General features: G+C 37.1%; 1 protein-coding gene across 1 annotated transcript in view; it reads left to right on the top strand.

The window, feature by feature from the left end:
• The first annotated feature begins 3,360 nt into the window (after positions 1-3,360).
• The window catches only part of LOC149819089 (uncharacterized), a 39,438-nt gene continuing 20,904 nt past the window's right edge, over positions 3,361-21,894 (top strand). The window contains exons 1-6 of the mRNA XM_089984608.1: positions 3,361-3,554; positions 3,694-3,821; positions 5,261-5,381; positions 13,162-13,243; positions 13,321-13,391; positions 20,942-20,983. Coding sequence (XP_089840734.1) covers positions 3,430-3,554; positions 3,694-3,821; positions 5,261-5,381; positions 13,162-13,243; positions 13,321-13,391; positions 20,942-20,983 — 569 coding nt within the window. The 5' untranslated portion in view covers positions 3,361-3,429. The remainder of the gene's footprint in view (positions 3,555-3,693; positions 3,822-5,260; positions 5,382-13,161; positions 13,244-13,320; positions 13,392-20,941; positions 20,984-21,894) is intronic.

Genomic DNA, 21,894 nt, shown 5'->3' with positions numbered 1-21,894 from the left:
ATAGTCTTGATCCAACTAGGACTCTAAGATTTTGGCCAAAATGGAGGAAATGGACAAGGGATATGACCGTAACCGGTTTAAAAATCAAAATGGAGTTTTGAAAATATTTTAAAAAGATTAAAAGATAAAAAAATAGAGTCCTGATCCAACTAGGACTCTGAAATTTTTGAGAAATTTGATAAATGAAGACATCCAGAAGCGACACTACATAAATGAGTCTCATCTGAGAATTGAAATCAGTTGAAAATTGAGTTTAAAACGAATCCAAATTGTATTCTGAGAAAAACACTTCAAAATATAAGGTCCTGGAGGTTGGCAAATAACAAAATGTTGATTAAAAACCCAGTTTTTAAAATTAATTTTGAAAGAAAAGTTTTAAAACTTGAATCTGGATTAAATAGTTTTAAAACAGGAGTGCTTGATCTCAAAAATGAGATGCAATGACATGCAATGCTATGCAATGCAATGAAATGGCATGCTGAATGCATGCAATGATATGCAATGACACATGAAATGTAAACACTGGATAAGAGTGAAAATTTGGGGTGTTTACACTACTTTTTGAATTTGTTATGCACATCATATGAATATATCTGAAAAAAATAAAAGAAAAATATGTTTCATTTTCTATAGATCTTGAAGACTTACGCAAGTCATGAAAAATTTAAGATTATGCAGAAAACATGGATCTAGAACTGTCTCAGACAGAGTGCGGTCCAAAAAATATAGAAAATTTATATAATGAAGTTTTTCAACAAACTTAAATGATTCTAAAATATAACACGCATACCTTTCACCAAAAAATTTAGGAGGGCGAAATCCTTTTCGAATTGAGTATGATGAGTGCTTCTTTGTGAAGCAAGATTTTGGTAGGTTCTGTCAGAACAAAAAAAATAGTCTTGGGTCCATGAATTTTTACCGGCAAACAAAATCATTTTTCTGAGATCTACTACTCGAAATTGAAAGTTAATATCCTCTGATATTACTGTGATTTTGTATGGAGTTATATCTCTTCGTTTTGATAGTTTTTCAGACTCGTGAACAACATATAAATTTTGATATTATACAGTTCTTGATTTTAGATAATATGTTGACTTGTAAATCTACTTTTCTAAAATCGTATGCTTAATTATGATATGAGATGTTAATCATATAAATGTTGATGTGAGATTTGGCATAGATATGCTATATGTATGCATGTTAATTACTTGTACATGATGGCATATGAGATTGCATGTTAAACACATGAATTAAGCATGATAATTAGGTCAAGTGGTATGCATAATTATGTATGTATTATTCTATAAAGTTTGTGATTTATACTAAATTAAAATGAATCTCATGCATCATGGAGTGTGGTATGTGGCATATGTTATATTCTAAGTCATGTGAAACATGCATACATAGGGCTCAGATCGAGTCAGGTTTGATGGAACCAATATGGGTGCTTGTGAGTACTTGGTTTGACTTTATTAAACATGCTCATATACACACACACTTTAACTGGACTCTTGGGTGCTCCTTACTAGAGAGCACATACCTTGAGTTGAGTTCAAATGAGTTATTTTAGAATACCTCAGTGATTGTAGGGGGTATTGATTCTTAACTTGTGAGGCCATGGTTTGAGCTGCCCATAGTGAAGCTTAGGGTTATTGAGCCTGGTACAGAGTGCACATAATATGTAGTTGAACTTATTGTAAGTAACACCTAGTAACTCATTTGTTTCAGTGGTCTACTTTGGAGAGGGTAGTAGATAGATATACTTGCCAACTGATACGTTTTGAGGGCATTGACACCTCTTGGGCCTCTTGTTGTCGGTGTAAGGGGTTGAAGCCGTCAATTTATCCTAAGTAGACAGTTAGGTTCTGCAGAGTGAGAATTGATTCTCTAGACCACTGTTAAGTTTTTTTTTTTTCCGGTTAAAGACCCATTCAATGGATGTTTGGCCTGGATCTTCGAATCGATGAGTTAACTAAAATACATAGCATAATAAACCCCTACTTGATTTATGAGTTAGGATTAAGTCCTGAGTGTGTACCTCTGAGGAAAGAAAAAAATAATAATGCATTATATTAGATTCACCAGTAGTTAAATGATTCATGAAATATCGACACAAATTTCTATGCATGTCATGTATAATTTTTAATTCATGCATATGTTGATATGCATTAATCATTTTGATTATTGTTTTTTAGGTGAAAAACCAAAAGGTTTGATTTAGATCGGGTCTGAACCAGACTTAGATCCGAGTAAGTGCTACAATTCTGAATTTTACGTGGATACAAAATTATTATATGAATCCACTAATATGGTTTGGATACAGTTCGTACCCAGGCTTGAGCTCTGCCCATACTTGAACACAAGAACTACATCATGTCATCCGTTGGATGTAAACAGTTAGAATTTAGGTCAGATATCTGACCAGATCCAAATCTGTTTAGTCAGATTTGGCAGTGGGAGTTGGATGCGGATTTGGTATAGAGTATTACATCCTAATCCAAATCTGACACAAATCCTAATGGTAATACATGCAAATGTTGGTTCCGATTAGCTATTTAAGCTACTTGATTTACAGATTCAGTTTAGCCAATTTCCATCTGAATGTGAACCTATCTCTAAATCTGGTTAGGCAGCATTCAATCAGGCCGAAAATCTGACCCATTTACAGCCCTATATCCTCCTACTTGGGTTGGGCCTGAGTCCTAGTCTTGCAAACAGCTGATTTGGGTCAGAACTGGATCCAAGATCAGATACAAAATATATATATCAGAAATAGGGCTGCGCTGTCAACAGGTTGGGTAACTGACCCATCAGGATGTATCCGAACCCACCCAAATAACAAAGTGTCGGGTTAAGGTTCAGATTTGGGTTTTGCTAGGTCACGGAAATGAAATCCCAAACCCAGATCCATATAATTTCAAAAGTTTAATTTTACTTAAAATACTTATAAAACACTTGGGTCTGGTTACTCAGGTCGGCATTTTATGCCCATGCTCGGGATTCCGGGGGTTCGGATCAGATTGGGTACCCGATACAAACCTTGATAGTCATAATCTGAAGTTCGGGCCTAATCAGATTCTTGTCAGAATCCAATTTAACTCACACAGGTTTCTTAACCGCATCCGGAATTTCATTGTGAGACCTGAGTCGGATCGGTATCCAAATCTGGGCCCACTCATCGAAAATTTCGGATCAATCTTCATCTGAGACATATCCGATCCGTTTGTAACACGTGCAATGCATCGAGTCCGTACATCTGACGCAGAAAAACTGAAAGGGGGATCTTTCCCACTCTTTCTAACAACGAGGTCTTGCCTTGGCACGTGAGATCTCTCTCTCTCTCTCTCTCTCTCTCTCGGTGTCGTAACTGTTTCGGGCACACTGAAACCCTAAACCTCTCTCTATCTCTCACCGCGGATTGATCGATCAATGGCGGAAGATGGCGTCGATCTCCCACCCAAGCGTGACCCTCGCATTGCGTCCGAAGGATGCAGCGTCCTTCTCGATATCAACGACGGAGATCGACTCATCTTTGCGCGCCTCACGCCCTCCTCGTCAGCTCTCTCTTCTCCTCCTCCTCCTCTCCTCTCCTTCTTCTTTTTCTGTCTATCCATGATTTCATAAAGATAAGATTCGTGCAATTTGGTTCCTTTTCCCTTAAATTTTTTCTATTTGTGGGGTTCTGACCTTCAGGACGTTGAAAATCGGGAATAAGACGTGCTCGCTGCGCCCGTTGATTGGTTTCCCATTCGGTTCGCTGTTCCGGCTCGAGGTCGGGCCCTCCGGTGCCTTCCTTGCGCGCGACTCCTCGAGTTCTGCAGGCATGTTTCCTCGGTACACTGAACTGATGGAACTCTTAATTGGGTTCCTGAGTCTGGTTGGCCATATTTGGATCTAATAACCGGATCCAACATGAACTCCATTGTTCTTAGATCTTTAATCGTTAGGCCTTTTGGTTTCCGCCTCGATTTTTTAGTTTTTCGTGTTATTGAGATCAAGCTTGATTGTTCGATATGTATCGCTGACTGTTTCCCAACAAGATGTGTTGATTCGGATTTTTTCTTTGAGTAGCTTGAATTGTGCTGGTGATGCTTTTCATGTTTTGTTACTTAATTGATGTTGGTGTTAATGAATGATTGGAGTTGTATAGGAGATGCTTACTTTTAGTTTTTTAACAGAGTCTAAGACAGCGAAAGTGGTTCGTAAGGTTGGGCTGTTGTTGTTGTTGCCAATTATCTTTCCCGGAGAATTCGTTTCAATTTATTCCAATGCTCCACAAAAAGTAAGAAGTTCTGCATTTTCACCAATTTAGGGTGAAAAATAGGGTTGCACCCTTTGCAACACTGGGAAATATTACATGCAGTTCTTGTATCCTTTTTTTTAATTAATTCAAATTTAGACGACTATTTTGCATTTTATACTCTTTGACATTAGGTCAGCCAAACCCTGCTCCATGATAGGTGATGATAATGTGCTCACTCTCTTGAGGGGTGTTTGTGTACCACAAAAAGACGTCATTCAGTGGAAATGATGTCCTTTCTGCGGTAACCACAGAAGCCAACACAATCAGGGGAACATATTTCTGCAAGGAAACCTTCCCCACCTCCATTGTTTTTGTCATTTTCCTCTCATTTCCAGTGGAACAAAGTCCAACAGGGAGTTGTCAGACACTCTTTGTGCTGTTTCTTCAAGGGGAGTGTTATTGTGACAAGCAAATGTCCCTTGCAACTCTCACAGACTTGACTGCTTTCTACATACAAGGACCAAGGCAGAACCAGAGCATAGAACATATCACCATAAGTCCCAAGAGGGTTCATCCCTGTCATGTCCCAGTTCCATAGCTCCATTTACCTACCCTGCCATTGCGGATGCCATCATAAATTGAACAGCAGGGTACTCAGCGTTTGTTTGTTACAGTGTACAAGCTGTATCTATATATTGTTCAGTTTATTGTTATAATTTGGAATATACATGTTATATGTGGATTCCCTCTGCAATGTATTTTCTTTGGTAACCTCTTCAAACTAATACTTTTATATGGACAACATCATCTCTTTTTGGTGGCAATGAAGCCATGACCTTATCTATTGTTTATTGTTGTTTTCCTTTTTTCATCTTTTGTAGCTTGAAAATTATAGAAGCATGCACTTTGAAAGAAGAATTACAAATTTTGTATCACCTATTTTGGTGTATTTGAGCTGTCCCTAATGCATTGCACCATCATAAGTTCTTTGTAATTTTTCTTGTTTGTTTGGCACAGGTAGCCAATTGCAGGAAATGAACAACTCCCAGTTAAATAATGAGACCAGGGATAACAGATCATTGGTAGATGATAACAAAGCACAAACGCTCTCTGGTGAAGATATAGATGCATTGCGCAGGTCACAGCATTCCATGCATTGATTTGATGGTCATACTGTTTATTTTAGTTTTCATGTCGTGTTACAACCTAATTTCTTTATTCGCCTTTTAGTAGTTTACTTGGTACATCTTAATTTACTGCCTATGTCACATAGGTGCGGATGCGGGTGCGGAGATGCGACACTTTAAAAAAACTTAGTTGCGGGGAGGATATATATACATATATATAATTTATAAAAATAGCTGGGTAAATTTAGAATAGAATTATAGAACCCAACCCAAACTTGGATTCGGTTCTGCTGAACTCACGTTGGGTTCAAGTTCTGCCGAACCCAGTCTTAGGCTGGGTTCGGTTCTGTTGAGCCTAGGTACGGGTAGGGATGGCAGTGGACCGGGGCGAGGGCGGGGGACAAGGTCTCCACCCCCGCCCCCTTTCAAAATCCGAACCTCCATCCCCGCATGGGGATGGATTTTAACCTCCACCCCCGCCTTCATCCCCATTTCATGTCCTCCATCCCCGGTCCAAACGGGGGCGAGGCGGGGCGGGGCGGGGAAAAGCGTAAGTCCATCCCCGCACAGGGATAGATTTTAACCCTTATCCCCACCTCCATCCTCGTTTCATGCCCTTCATCCCCGGTCCAAACGGGGCGAAGCGGGGCCCCGTTGTCCCCCGGTCCACTGCCATCCCTAGGTTCGGGTTTCGGTTCTGTTGAACCCAGGTTCAGGTTTCGGTTCTGCTGAACCCAGGTGTGGGTTCAGGTTTTGTTGAATCTAGGCTTGGGTTCAACAGTTCTTCTGAATCCAAGTCTGGGTCCAACAGAGCTGAACCCAACAAGCCTGGGTTCAGTTCTGCTGAACCCAACAATCCTGGGTTCAAGTTTTACAGAGCCCAACAAGCCTGAGTTCAGTTCTGCTGAACCCAACAAGCCTGGGTTAAGGTTATGCTGAACCCAAGCCTGGGTTCAACAGAGTCGAACAAAACAACCCTGGGTTCGGCAGAGTCAAACCCAACAACCATGGATTCAGCAGAACCGAACCCAACAACCCTAGGTTTTGGTTTTGCTAAACCCAGGAGCCCAACCCCAGCAAGCCTGGGTTCAGCAGAGCCGAACATAGGCCTGGGTTTAGGTTCTGCTGAACCCAGCATAACTTAATAAAGGAGCCGAACCCAACATTGGTTTCAACCCATGCGTCAATGAGAGAGAGAGAGAGAGAGAGAGAGAGAGAGAGAGAGAGAGAGAGAGAGAGAGAGAGAGAGAGAGAGAGAGAGAGAGGTTTACTGGTGTCGCCGTCACTACCGTAAAAAGATGAGGAGGAGGAGTGGGGATGCGAGGCGGAGGAGGGGTTGAGAAGGGGGGTACGACACACGATTTTCAGTTTTTTTTTACTTGGAGCGAAATGGTTGACCGAGTCCATTTTTGAACATTTATAACCCGGGGTGGGGGTTGATCACACCCAGAGAAGTTTGACTGCACCTGGTGAGGCTGATTCTTATGGTATCTGCATCAGGTGCCGCACCCACGCCATGTCGATGCAGGTGCGACAACCCTTACAAAGAGTCCATGTGACAATTTACTGCTTTGTGAAATTAAATAAAATACTTGGAGAATTTAAGGCATTCCTGCAGCTTCTGCATTGTGAATGTAATAGCAATTGTTGGAAATACATCTGATCATACACTTAAGCATTTATTTATTATACATTTTCCACTTGTAATGATGGATCTATAAGTACAATTTAAAAATCTTTTAAAAGAATAAGGGTTATGTTAATTGTATACCTTAGTTGTGTTAAAATGTAAACTGTAATATATATATATATATTATTTAATATTATTATATTTTCTTTTATTATTTTCTTTTTCTATTTTTCTTTATTTTCTTTTTTAGCATCTAGTTTAATAGAAACTAGATATTTGATCCAGTCAAGTTCCTGTTGGAACTTGACTGTGCAAATAGCTGTTGGACTGTAGTCCAACAGCTATAATAAATGCTGTTGGACTATAGTCCAACAGCTATAATAATAAATGCTGTTGGACTGTAGTCCAACAGCTATATTAAGAGACGTTGGAATCCAACGTCTCTTTTGGAGAGCTCAAAATGAGTTCTCCTCTCTCCCACTTTTTTGTATATATAGGGGTGAACCCCTTCAATGTATATTACCATGCTTCTTAAGCATTTTGTTCATGAATAAAGTATTATTTATTTTTCAAGTGTTTTTCCTTTTATACCCTTTCAAGGGTCATGCTTGTAGTGTCTCCAATAGACACTTGTTTGTGAGTTATTTGTGCATTTGTTGAAGACCACCATTTCATTACATGGTATCAAAGCTACGAAATCCTTAGATCTTGAAGTGCTTCCGCCTCGATTTCCGTGCCACATTTACAAAAGGTGTTTCATCACCTTGTTCTTGGCTCAAGAAGATTTGTTTGAAGAAAGGCGAACTTGTGCGACAAAAAATTTTGGTTTTGTATCCTCTCTTATTCCTTTGTCTACTCTTTTTCTTTTCTTTTTATTTTTCTCTCTCTCTCTCCTCCTATTTATTCCTCTCTTACCCTTGTAAAAGATGGATGACAATGATAAGATCACCATCATTCCTATGAAGCTAAATGATACTAACTATGTAATGTGGGCTTCGATTATGAAGCACCACATTTGGGGAAAAGGTTTATAGGGTATAGTGGATGGTTCCGATTTGGAACCTAAACTATCTCTTACCAAGAAAGAGGGTGATAAAGAGGTTCCTCTAACGGAAGAAGAGAAGAGTAAGGCATTAGCCACTTATGAAAAGAAATGGAAAGAATTGAGGATAGGGCATGCAAAAATTATGTCATGGCTCATCAATAGCATAGACATTAAAAAATGCTCTAGTCTAGCTAAGTTTGAGCATGCCGATAAGGCTTGGGAATACCTCAAAAACATGTATTCCCTTAAAGATATTGCACATGTATGCAATTTACAAGATAAAGTTCGGACAATGACTCAAAAAGATAAAACTATTCGCGAATATTATAATGAGTTGTCCGAACTTTGGGAAGAGTTGGCGCTTCTTGAGCCCAAATGGCATTGTGCCGAAGACATCGAGCTTCGCCAAAAGCAACTCGATATGAAACATTTCTATCAATTTGTGAATGGTCTAAGGCCGGAGTTTGAATCCACCAAATCGGCCCTTTTACATCGTGGAAAAATTCCTTCTATTGTTGATACTATAGAAGAGCTCACTATGGAGGAAAATAGACTTAGAAAAAGTACTCCAAAAGTTGATAATGACTCTGTTTTAGCTGTATCTAGACCGGGAAATCATACTCGTACTTACAAGCCGCCTCATTTTGGAAGGCAAAATGGCGACTTTGATAAAAGAAAAGTTATTTGTCATCATTGTCATGAACCGGGGCACTATAGGCCTCAATGTCCAAAGTTAAAAAGAAGAGAAGAAAAAAGAGTTGCATCTGTTGAATCTGAGTCAAAAGATCAAGATGCACTTATGTCTATGGCTCAACTGATGGAAATCCTTCAACCTCTTCTCAAAGGGGTATCCTCCTCAACCGAAGCCTCAACTGGAGCGGCAGTTGCATCTTTCTCCGGTCCAGGTAACTTTCCTTGGCTTTTAGATTCTGGTGCTTCTTTTCATATGACCCCAAATGTTAATAGTCTATCCGAATGTCTTAAAAATAACTCAAGTGTGTCAAAGGTTTTTACAGCCGATGGCACATCTCTCAAAGTAAAAGGAATAGGATGTTTTGAAAATCTTCAAAAATCCAAAAGATTTTTTATCCCAGAAGTTAGATATATCCCTAAACTTAATTTGAATCTCTTATCTGTCTCGCAAATATCTGATTATGGATGTAATATCTCTTTCTCTTCTCATGGTTGTTGGGTACAGGATCGCCAGTCAGGGAAGCTGATTGGGGAAGGCCATAGAGAAGGAGGACTTTATTACATGGACTTTTTGGAATTACCCAAGAATGCATTTTGTTATAATATTCAGAAATTAGAATTGGATTTATGGCACAAAAGGCTTGGCCATCCTCATATGTCTAAAATTCAATATTTTCCAAGTTTGGAAAAATTTTGTAATTCTGAAAATTTTTCTTGTAAAGACTGCATTCTTGGCAAAATGAAAAGGTTACCATTCTTTAGTAGAACTTTTGTTTCTTCACGGCCACTTGAGTTAATACATTCGGATGTTTGGGGCCCCGCACCAGTTATTTCCAAAGGTGGTTATACATATTATGTCATTTTTGTTGATGACTTTTCTAGACATACTTGGATTTATTTTCTTAAACATAAATCTGATGTCTTTGCTAACTTCCAAATATTTCATAAAATGGTTAAAAATAAGTTTCAAAATGATATTTCTGTTTTTCGCACTGATTCAGGGGGAGAATTTATGTCCAATGAATTCAAAGACTATCTCAATTTACATGGTATTACACATCAAAGATCATGTCCACATACTCCACAACAGAATGGCCTAGCCGAACGCAAACATCGGCACATTATGGAAACTACTAGGACATTGTTAATTGCAAATCAAGTTCCAAAAAGTTTTTGGGCTGAAGCGGTCCTAATTGCCACCTACCTCATTAATAGGATGCCATCTTCCTCATTAAAGAATACAACTCCAATAGAAAAGCTTGTTAATTTAACTCCAGATTATTCTAGATTAAGAGTCTTTGGATGCAAATGTTTTGTTTTCACCAACAGAAATGACAAACTCTCTCCTCGTGCAATCCCATGTGCCTTTTTAGGATATGCTGATAATCAAAAAGGCTACAGGTGTTTCGATTTTCAAAATGATAAATTATATGTGTCAAGAAATGTATCTTTTTTGGAAAAAGAAAGCTTCTTTGAATTTGAAAAATCCAAGGATGTCACTGAATACTCGTTTTTAATTGATCCAACTTCAAAATCCAATGAATGTGATGTTGGATGTGACCTTGACAATGATCAAAGTCCTATTGTTGTTGAAAATGATGATAATGAAGAGCAAATCCATAGGGATGTTAGTCTACAATATTCAAGACGTAGAGAGCAAAATCTTCCATGTGCATTACAAAAATACTCTGAAATCTCACCGAGAAGAACGTCTAGAATCTCTAAACCTCCAGAAAAATTTGTGTCTTATGAATCTTTTTCACCCACGTATAGGGCCGCCATTACATTAATACAATCATATGTTGAACCATCATCCTATTCTCAAGCAAAAAATCATATAGAATGGATAGAAGCCATGAAAATAGAATTGGATGCACTAGAAAAGGCCAATACTTGGACGATACAAGATATTCCTCCGGGTAAGAAACCTATAGGTTGTAGGTGGGTATACAAAGTCAAAACCAAAAGTGATGGGACCCTGGAAAGATATAAGGCTCGTTTAGTAGCAAAAGGATATGCTCAAGAGTATGGCATCGATTATGAAGAAACATTTGCTCCTGTGGCCCGTATGACCACTGTTAGAACTTTAATAACCTTGGCCTCCATTAGAACATGGCCTATCTTTCAATTAGATGTCAAAAATGCTTTCTTGAATGAGAATCTCGTTGAAGAAGTATACATGGAAGCCCCACCTGGTATTAGTATCCCTAAGGGTAAAGCTCTTCGTCTAGAAAAAGCTCTTTATGGTCTTAAACAGGCTCCAAAAGCCTGGTATGACCGATTTAGTCATGTTATGTTTGATATTGGTTTTCAACCTTATTTAACTGACACTGCTTTGTTTGTTAAGAAATCTGATGCAGGCATCATTATTCTTCTTCTCTATGTGGACGATATGATCATCACCGGAGGCGACAAACAGGGAGTTGCAAATATCAAATCTCTTCTTAAAACTCACTTTGAAATGACTGACTTAGGTTTATTAAGATATTTTTTAGGCATTGAAGTTGCTTATTCCCCTCGGGGGTATTTGATATCTCAATCTAAATTTGCTCTTGATATCGTTTTCAGGTCTGGAATTACAGATGATAAGAAAGTAGACACTCCAGAAGTGGTCAATGTTAAAATGAAAATTGATGATGGAGAACTTCTTGATGATCCTACTCCTTATAGACAGCTTGTTGGAGCTCTTTCTTATCTTTCCATTACTAGGCCAGATATAACTCATGCGGTTCATACAGTCAGTCAGTTTCAGCATGCTCCCACCTCCGTACACATGGGAGCGATTTTGCGTATTATTAGATACTTAAAATCCTCTCTTTCACGAGGACTCTTCTTGTCTGCTTCATCTTCATTAAATTTAATTGCATATACTGATGCTGACTGGGGAGGTGATCCCAATAATAGACACTCAACTACTGGTTTTTGTGTGTTCCTAGGTGAAACCTTAATTTCGTGGAGGTGCAAGAAGCAGCAGAAAGTCTCTCTTTCCTCCACCGAAGCTGAATACAGAGCCATGGCAACCACCACTATGGAGGTTGTTTGGCTCAGACGATTGCTGGCGGATATGGGAGCTAAAGCAACGCAAGCTTCAAAGATGTGTTGTGACAACAAAAGTGCGATCTACATTGCAAGCAACCGGACATTCCATGAGCGCACTAAACACATTGAGATGGACTGTCACTATGTCAGAGATGAATACTTACATGGAACCATTGATCTGCCATATGTTACATCAGAATATCAATTAGCAGACTTCTTCACCAAGCCTCTCGCTGCTCCCAGATTTCACTTCCTCTTAGACAAACTTTCGCTCATTGTACCGTAAGTTTGAGGGGGAGTGTTAAAATGTAAACTGTAATATATATATATTATTTAATATTATTATATTTTCTTTTATTATTTTCTTTTTCTATTTTTCTTTATTTCTTTTTTAGCATCTAGTTTAATAGAAACTAGATATTTGATCCAGTCAAGTTCCTGTTGGAACTTGACTGTGCAAATAGCTGTTGGACTGTAGTCCAACAGCTATATTAAGAGACGTTGGAATCCAACGTCTCTTTTGGAGAGCTCAAAATGAGCTCTCCTCTCTCCCACTTTTTTGTATATATAGGGGTGAACCCCTTCAATGTATATTACCATGCTTCTTAAGCATTTTGTTCATGAATAAAGTATTATTTATTTTTCAAGTGTTTTTCCTTTTATACCCTTTCAAGGGTCATGCTTGTAGTGTCTCCAATAGACACTTGTTTGTGAGTTATTTGTGCATTTGTTGAAGACCACCATTTCATTACAAGTTGATCATGAAACCAACTGTAGGGTGGACCAATAGGTTAAATTTGGCCTATACCTAAGTTCTTTCTATGTAGCATTAATTCAACACAATTGGCAAAAGGCTCTCTCAAGATATCTGCAGTTGTTACCTTCATTCAATGCAATTAGCAATATGTTATCAATAGTGTTTGTGCCCATGATTTTTTTCTCGCATTAGAGCAATATATATATATATATATATTTATTTATTTATTTATTTTGGTAACAGGCATTAGAAAAATAAATTAATAGTATATGTAGTGGTTTGTGGTGGTAGTACTAGTAACAGCAGCAACAGTAGTAGAGAGTAGTTTTTGAATTTATGAATAAATACCCTTATTTGACCAATTGAAATATAAAACTTAGATCCAGTAACCATTGCACTGTCTGTCGTTTTCTCTTCAGTATCATTGTTTTAATCCATAGAGGAAAATGGATTTATGTTTAACTTGTTTGAAACAGCTTTCTTTTGTTTTTTCCAACCTTAGTGGACTACAGGAACTGAATTTAGATTAATATTTTTTATAAATTTATTTAGCAAACGGTTTAATTATACAATAATGGTAAATGCATTCTTGATTGAAAATCAATGCTCCTGTTTGATTTGATGTAGGGGAGGTGCTACAGGAGATCAAATAGTCGAAGCTCTAATAGCTAATAGCTCCACATTTGAAAAGAAAACCTCATTTTCTCAGGTTGTCTTGCTTATTTTGCCCACTTTAGAAGTTTCTACCTTATTTGAAACGTCTACTAATCATTTCTATGCATGTAGGAAAAATACAGGGTCAAAAAGCAAAAGAAATATGCTCCCAAGGTACTTATGAGACGGCCTTTTACTCGAAGGTAGGGAACACATTTATCTGCATGAATTGCGCTTTTATGATGTACAAAAGGAAAAGGTTCTTTAATGATGCTTTATGTAAAAAAAAAAAGTTGTATTCTGATGTTATCCTGTGATATAATGGTATGTTGTTTGGGTTTCTTCCTTTTTCTTCTTAATGAGGTGGACCAAGGTCATTTTCCTGCTCTTGTAATTTCTTTTAGATAATAACTTGCTTGACCTGTCTTCATATTGTCTCAGTTGAAATTGCTTCTGGCTCACTGCACTTTTTGGAGGAAATTGAAATTATGTTCTAACATTAGCCCGCTGTCTTAGACAGAATATTTCTGATGTTCTAGATCTAAAGTATGGGCAATTAGTTAATTGTGTTTGTGTGATGTAGATGTAAGGAAAAAGACAATTCATGTCCTGGTACCAAAATTCTAATTCCCAGTTCCCATATGCATCGACTGTTACTAGTATATAGTCTATGCTTATCAGCTCCTTGACCTATCTTTTGATACTTATACATCACTACTACAGGTATGGTAAAGAATTGTGCCTAAAGGTACATAAATGGGCCTCTAGCAAAACAACTTTGTTATCAAGCTGCTAGGTATATTTGATAGTTTTGGCACTAGCAATCTTAGTTGTCAAAAACGGCACTGCCTAGACGGGCTAGGCGGAGGGCCACCGCCTAGGCTTATGGTTCCTTAGTTGTCAAAAGCTTTAGTCGGAGCCTAGGCGGAAGACCCTTAAAAGGATTAGTCGAGGCTTAGGCAGGACTAGTCGGCCTAGGTGGGACCAAAAAAATAAAACATTAAGAAAAACAAATTTTTTATAATAAATAGTTAAATTTAGTAACATGATTATAACTATGGATGAAGTGTGTAATTCAGTGTAACATGTCGCAAAATTCATGAAATTGCATAATATTGAACATACACCAAAACTTGGGGCACACCATCCGATTATTCTATATACATATATACATACATACACATATATAGATAGATAGATAGGGAGAGAATGATGATTATCTTGCCCCTGTTTTGTTCGGTCACTGTTAGGACCCTCCAAAAATCATAGTTTTTAGATGTTTTATACTCGATCTTAACCGTTATATGTTTATAATTGTTGATGAATGAAGAACTTGTAATTGATTAAGCATCTTTATGCTCAGTGTATTTTAAAGAGGTAAAAAAGCATCGGTTGATATCGTACTTGAATTTTATGATAAAATGTTCACATTTTTCACATCAAATCAATAAGTATTGATAAACATATCTAATGGTTCAAATTGAGCATAAAACACCTAAAACTTTCATATTTGAAGGGCCTTAACGGTGATATAAAAAAAAAGGGATAGGATGAACCCCGTTTTCATATATATATATATATGGGTTAATCTAACATTAAACTAGTTGTGTTTAACATTAGATGGATTCAACTGTATTAAAATGACTAAAAAACCATCAAAAGAATGATACCTTTTAAAATTAATGCTTACTTTTATGTGCATTACAGGGGTTTTAAACTTGGAGAGAATTGAAAAGTCAAACACCTTTTCCAAAAAAATAACTTTATAAATCTATCAAAGTTACATTTTTTATCTAACAAAGTAATCATGTATTTTTAAAAATGCCTTATTTTAAGTAGGGATGGCAATGGATTGGGGTGGGTGCGGGGGGACAAGGTCTCCACCTCCACCCCCATCTCAAAATTTTGACCTCCATCTCCGCACGCGTTTTGATTTTAACCTCCATCCCAGGTCCATTCCTCATTTCATGTCCTCCATCCCCAATCCAAATAGGGTGAGACAGGGTGGGGCCCCATTTCTCCGGTCCTTCTGCCGTTGTCGCCTTTTGCTGCTGCCGCCTTCCACCACTAGAGGAAGGAGAGGTAGAAGAGAAAAGAAATGGGAGCTCGCGCGACTTGTTAGAGGAAGGAGAGAGGAGAGATTCAAGAAAGGATTTTATGTTAGGGTTATATATATATGTATATGATTTTAGAATATGTATAGGGGTATAATAATAATTTCCTTAACGGGGGATCAGGGACGGGGCAGGGGCAGGGGCAAGAGTATGTCCATCCCTGCCTCCATCCCCGCACGATTTTTAATTTTAACCTCAATCCCCAGTCCATTCCTTGTTTTATTTTTTCCATCCCCGGTCCAAACGGGTTGGGGCCCTGATTTCCTCCGGTCCACTGCGATCCCTAATTTTAAGGGTATTTTAGTCATTTTAATAAGGTTGAATTTATCTAATGTTAAACACAAGTAGTGTAATGTTAGATTAATCGTATATATAAATAAATATATAACTAAAAAAACAGATTTTCTGTATGCGTTTGTGTCAAAAACACATGCATACATGTAAACAACAAAAAAAAGGAAAAAAGTTAAAAAAGGGAGGAAAAGGAAGAAAAAATAAGAGTGGCGGGGTGAGGTGAGGAAGAAGAAGAAAAAAAATATGAAAGGAAAAAGAAAAAGAAAAAAAAAGAAAGAAGAGGCGGATGAAGAAAAAGAGAAATCAGAGGGGTGAAAGGAGGAGGAAAAAGGAAAAAAAAAGAAGGCAAAAATGAAAAGCAAAAGGAGAAGAACGATAGGAGAGAACAAAAAAAAAGAAAGCTTTTGGGGCGGGATCAAGAAGAAAAAAAAAAGATAAAAAGAAGACAAAAATTTAAAAAATGGCAACCATATCCCTGCAACCTATGCGAGGACAACATAGGCAGCCTAGGTCGGAAAACAGAGCCCTATCGCCTAGACCCATAAGCCTAGGCGATGGTCTTATGGCTAACCTGCCTAGGTGTAGTTTTTGAAAACTAAGTATGGGTCTAGGCAGTAGGGCTCTGTTTTTCCATCTAGGATGCCTACGTGGTGCCTAAGCTGTCCCACCTAGCCCACAGGGATATGGTTGTTATTTTTTAATCAAGGTTGTTAAATGCGATGAGGCGAAGCGAGGCGTTGAGCCTGCGCTTCGCCTCTGAGGCGTACGCCTCAGGTACTAAGGCGTACACCTCTCACAATTGGTATGGAAGTGAAGCGGTGGGAGGGGAGGCAGTAGGAGAAGGACCACGCGCTGGTACGGAGGCGAGGGGGGGCCGCGTCCGGTGGTCGGAGAAGACTGAGCAGCCAACGACGAAGTTCGCCACCGGGGAACTGTGATGAGGGGCAATTTGCGCATCACAGCAACGCCTCAGTACCTTGAGCGTGCGCCTCGCCTCTGAGGCGTATACGCTTCAGGTACTGAGGCGTACGCCTCTCACAACACTGTTTTTAATTGTTTTTGTCTTCTTTCTTTCTTTTTTGTTCTTTCCTTTTCTTCTTCTTCGTTTGCTTTTCTTTTTTTCTTCCTCCTTTCACCCCTCCACCTTCTATTTTTTTTAAAGGCAAGCTGGGGTTAGGCAGACCCCTACCAGCTATACAACAATACCATTGGGATTTGAACTTGCAACGTCCCAACACAAAGCAGCGCCCTGTTGGTAGCACCTCCACCTTCTCTTTTTCTTCCTCTTCTTCCCTTTTCCCCTTTTCTTTCTTCCCTTCTTTTTTTCTTTTTTCTTCGTTTTCCTCCTCTCACCCCTCCACTCTCTTCTATTTTTTTCTTCCTTTTTCTCTCTTTTGTTCTTTTTTCCTTCTTTTTTAATTTGATTGTTTACATGTATGCATGTGTTTTTGACATACACACATATTTATAAAATCTGTTTATATATGTTTATATATATATATATATATATATATATATATATATATATATATATATATATATATATGAGAACTAGATTCATCCTGTTCCCTTTTTCTTTACGTCACTGTTAAGACCCTCCAAATATCAAAGTTTTAGGTGTTTTATGCTCAATTTGAACCATTAGATGTGTTTATCAATACATATTTATTGAGAAATACGCTTTGTTTTAAATTGATTTGATGTAAAAATGTAAACATTTTATCATGAAATTTTAGTACGATATCAACCGATGATTTTTTATACTTATTTAAATGCACATCTGAGCATAACAATGCTTAATCAATTACATGTTCTCTATTCAGCAACAATCATAAATATATCTGACGGTTCAGATCGAGCATAAAACATCTAAAAACTGTGATTTTTAGAGGGTCCTTATAGTGACCTAATGAAACAGGGGCAGGATAATCTCTCTCTCTCTCTCTCTCTCTCTCTCTCTATATATATATATATATATATATATATATATATATATATAGAGAGAGAGAGAGAGAGAGAGAGAGAGAGAGAGAGAGAGAGAGAGAGAGAGAGAGAGAGAGGTTTTGGTGTATGTTCAATATTATGCAATTTCATGAATTTTGCAACATGTTACATTGAATTGCACACTTAATCCATAGTTACAATCATATGTTTGTTACTAAATTTAACTATTTATTGTAATATTTTTGCTTTTCTTGTTGTTTTGTTTTTTTGGTCCCGCCTAGTCCTTTTAGGGGCCTTCTGCCTAGGCTCTGACTAGCGCTTTTCACAACTAATCTAGCAATTGCAAACATTGTAGTGGTTGACAGATTTTAATTGTTTGAAGTCATACGGAGCATGTCAATGTCACCAAACCAGGCCTAGTTGCATACCTGTTTTGATGATAACCAGGTTGTTGTAGAATATTACTATTCATATGGGTTAGCAATAGACAATTCTCATCATCATTATCTCTCTCTCTCTCTCTCTCTCTCTATATATATATATATATATATATATATATATATATAGAGAGAGAGAGAGAGAGAGAGAGAGAGATTATTGCCATTTCTAGGTAAATCCATATTATGGGAAAAATGTTATGATATTTTCAAAATATCACCAAAAAATAAATATCGCAATAATATCACGATATTATCATGATAATTTCATGAGATTTTTGAAAATTTTCTTATTTTTTAATATTCAAGTCTATGTTTTTTTTGTTTTTTTGTATTTTAAGAACTTTTTATTTGTTTCTTTATATTTTAGCAAGAAAATGAATAGAAAACCTTTATTTCTTATTTCTTTTATTTTTCTATATATTTAAATTTTTTAGAATTCTGAGATTTTCCTAAGAAAAATCACTTTTTGCGAAAAACTTTGAGAAAAACGTCAGTGAGAAATTGCTGAGAACAATACTGGTGGTGACAATGATATGTGTTTGTGTACGCACATCTATGTCACATGGGTGTGGGTGCGGGGATGCAGCACTTCCAAAAAACCCCGGTGCGGGGGTGCGGCAAAAAAGAAAAAGAAAAATTATATATATATATATATATATATATATATATATATATATATAGAGAGAGAGAGAGAGAGAGAGAGAGAGAGAGAGAGAGAGAGAGGTCCGGGGGTTCCCCCCGGCGCGGTGAGGAGTCCTTGCAAATGCCCATATCGAAAGCTGCCCAAGTGAAGAAGTGGGGGCTTCTTATTGCTTTGTGGGCACTTGGTTGCCTCTTCTGGTCCTTTAATACAAGTGGTTTCACCGTTTATTAGGAGCCACGAGTCAGACTTAAAAAAAAAGGAGAAAATGGCAAACATGAATTTTCTACTTTCACGAATCTAGCGATTCCAACTTCCTAAACCCATCACGGCCTTTATTTTTCACCACAATTCTCAAGAATTCGTTTGGAAAAAAAGTGACAAGTCCCATGCAGCACATATGTACATGCTTACGAGAATCGGATCTGAAACTTTCTACCAAAACTAATTAAATGGATTCAGGTGGATCGAACACCTGACCCGATTGGGAAGAAAAGAAACACCTCAAGCCTCTCATTGGTCAAAATTTGGCTGACATGAATTGAATTGTCAATAGTGCAATTGATTCATTGGTCAAAAGTTGGCTAACATATTATTTTACTGGGTATAATTCGGGTCTGGTTCATGTAAATCAATTGAACCCAGATCTATACCTGGTATAATCATCATAAGTAGACAATGGCTCGTCCATAATCATATGGCTAGGCTTTGGATAAACGAGGTTGGAATTTAAACTTTGATCATAACAAAAAATTGAAATTAATCGAGAAATAAATTTAGGTGTACATCATAGTGACAAAAGTTTAAAACGAGAAATTATTGCACGTCTGGTGAATTTTGAATAATTTTTTTAATCTCACGTTCTTTTAGTCAAAATCACCACCAGCAGTAATTAAACTAATACTTAAAACATAAAAGGCTAAATTGGAAAAGAAAAAACCAAGCTATATACCATATTAAAGGCTTTACTCGAAAACACTCAATCAAAGTAATTGAGTTCCACTTCCCAAGGCTTCGAATTTTGAAGGTTTTTCTTTTCTTAATGAGTTACTACTTTCCAAAGTTTGTTTTATGGAAAACCATCTAAACCAATTAGCCTAAAATGATGCACATTACTTAATGCATATTAATTAACTCTCATTTCTAAAAAGTTTAATTCCATATTGGACACAGCAATTTTCTGCTACATAACAAGTAGAAAGCGATATTTTCAGCATATCACGATTTTATCGTTAATGCTTTCAAGAGCGATTATTATTTCTTTTTTTTTTAAAATTCCGCAGCCCATTTCATTGGGATTTTTAAAAAAAATCCCAAAAATGGACCGAAATGACCCTGGGTGCGGTCAACGCACCCAGGGTCGGGTTGACAGCACCGAGTACCGCACCCGCACCCTGCTAGCCGAATCCCTGTGACATAGATGCACATGCATGCATGTATCTGAGTGTTAGGCAATTAAAAAGCGATAGAAAGAGAGTGCATTTCTGGAAAGATGCATATGTTAAGATGGATGCCTGGAGTTATGAAAAAAGATAAGATTAGAAATGAATATATCAGAGAATGTATTGGAATATTACTAATGCGAAAAATAAAGGATGTTGTTTAAGATGATTTGGACGTGTACAAAATCCTGTCATAATACCAATAAGAGAGATTGATATGATGCAAGGAATTAGGAAGAAAGTTTGTAAGAAGGCAGAAAGAGGTGATATGAAGGATTGTAATGTGGCCCATGTTGTAGCTCTAGACAAAAGGAATGGAGAAACAGGACTAGTAAAGCTGACCCTGTGTAGTCGGCATAAAGGCTTGATGATGATGATGATGTTTTTGGGTTGTTCAAATAAGCAATAAGTAACAACTGCTTTTACTTGTGCTGATCCTAACTGTTTAGCAAACAAAACCATCATATTGTCATTGGGATAGTTTAAAAATTATTAAATTTACTAAGATGGTTGAGAAACAAACTTTCTCTCTTAATTATCATATCAGCTATCTGGAGTATCCAGATGATTATTCAAGCATCTCAATATGACTTTCAATATTGAGAAAAGTTTTTTATTATGTGTAATTGTTTTTACTTTATTATGGTTCCCTTGCAGGCTTTCATTGTAGTTTTCTATCATTCCTATGTTATCTCTATGTGCAGCTAATGTTGAGCTTTTCTGATAGGCTTATTAGCATGATTATTGAGAATAATGCTTGTTTATTTTTGCAATGTGGCTTCTATAATGTTCTCTAGCTTATATCAAATGTTTATTAGCTGCCAATTATGGATGCTAGATTAATAAGCTTGGCCCTTACAACATATTCTCTTTTTGCAGTATATGTGAGGCTTACTTTCGGAAAAACCCTGCTAAAATAGGGTACGCTTTTTGGTTTCTGAATTTTGTTCATTCTTTTCCTTGTTGGGAAAGTTTTCATTACCCTTATATAGTTAATAGTTGGAAAGGCTTTGGAACATATAAGTGCTGTTTTGTTTGCTATTTTCTTAAATTATTGGTCAAATTGTTTGCATTGCAGTTTGTTGAGTATTTTGTATTGTTATTGAATATAGGCTGTTTGATATCACTTTTGTTGTTCTTCTTATTTATCCATTGTTTTTGTCCTTGTTGATTTTCAGTTGTATCTTTCAGTTCTTTTGATTTGACCACTCTTGCCATCAAGTTATTTACAACCCTTGGAGTTGGTGACTGTTATCAAAATCCATTGTTGTTAATGACTACCTATAATTACATGTGCCTATCATGATTCTCGTTCTATTTATTTTCTGTCACTGATATTTTAGATGGTCTGTTGGATGTGTATGGACAATTCATTTAGATATGCTATCTGTATGACTGTATTCATGGGCATACCTTACATAGAAGTAGGTCCTTTGCTGTAATGAAAGCGTAAAACAGTTGGAAACTGGAAAAGAAAACGACGAAGAAAGATAGTATTGGTTATGATTCATGATAGGCACATGTAATTATGATAAATAAATATTATTAGATATGCTATTTGTTCATTCTTTTCCTTGTTGGGAAAGTTTTCATTACCCTTATATAGTTAATAGTTGGAAAGGCTTTGGAACATATAAGTGCTGTTTTGTTTGCTATTTTCTTAAATTATTGGTCAAATTGTTTGCATTGCAGTTTGTTGAGTATTTTGTATTGTTATTGAATATAGGCTGTTTGATATCACTTTTGTTGTTCTTCTTATTTATCCATTGTTTTTGTCCTTGTTGATTTTCAGTTGTATCTTTCAGTTCTTTTGATTTGACCACTCTTGCCAT

The sequence above is a fragment of the Nuphar pumila genome, chromosome 13 (assembly GCF_984573655.1).
Source record: "Nuphar pumila chromosome 13, dmNupPumi1.hap1.1, whole genome shotgun sequence".
NCBI lineage: Eukaryota > Viridiplantae > Streptophyta > Magnoliopsida > Nymphaeales > Nymphaeaceae > Nuphar > Nuphar pumila.
This window is presented reverse-complemented; position numbering and strand designations above follow the sequence as displayed.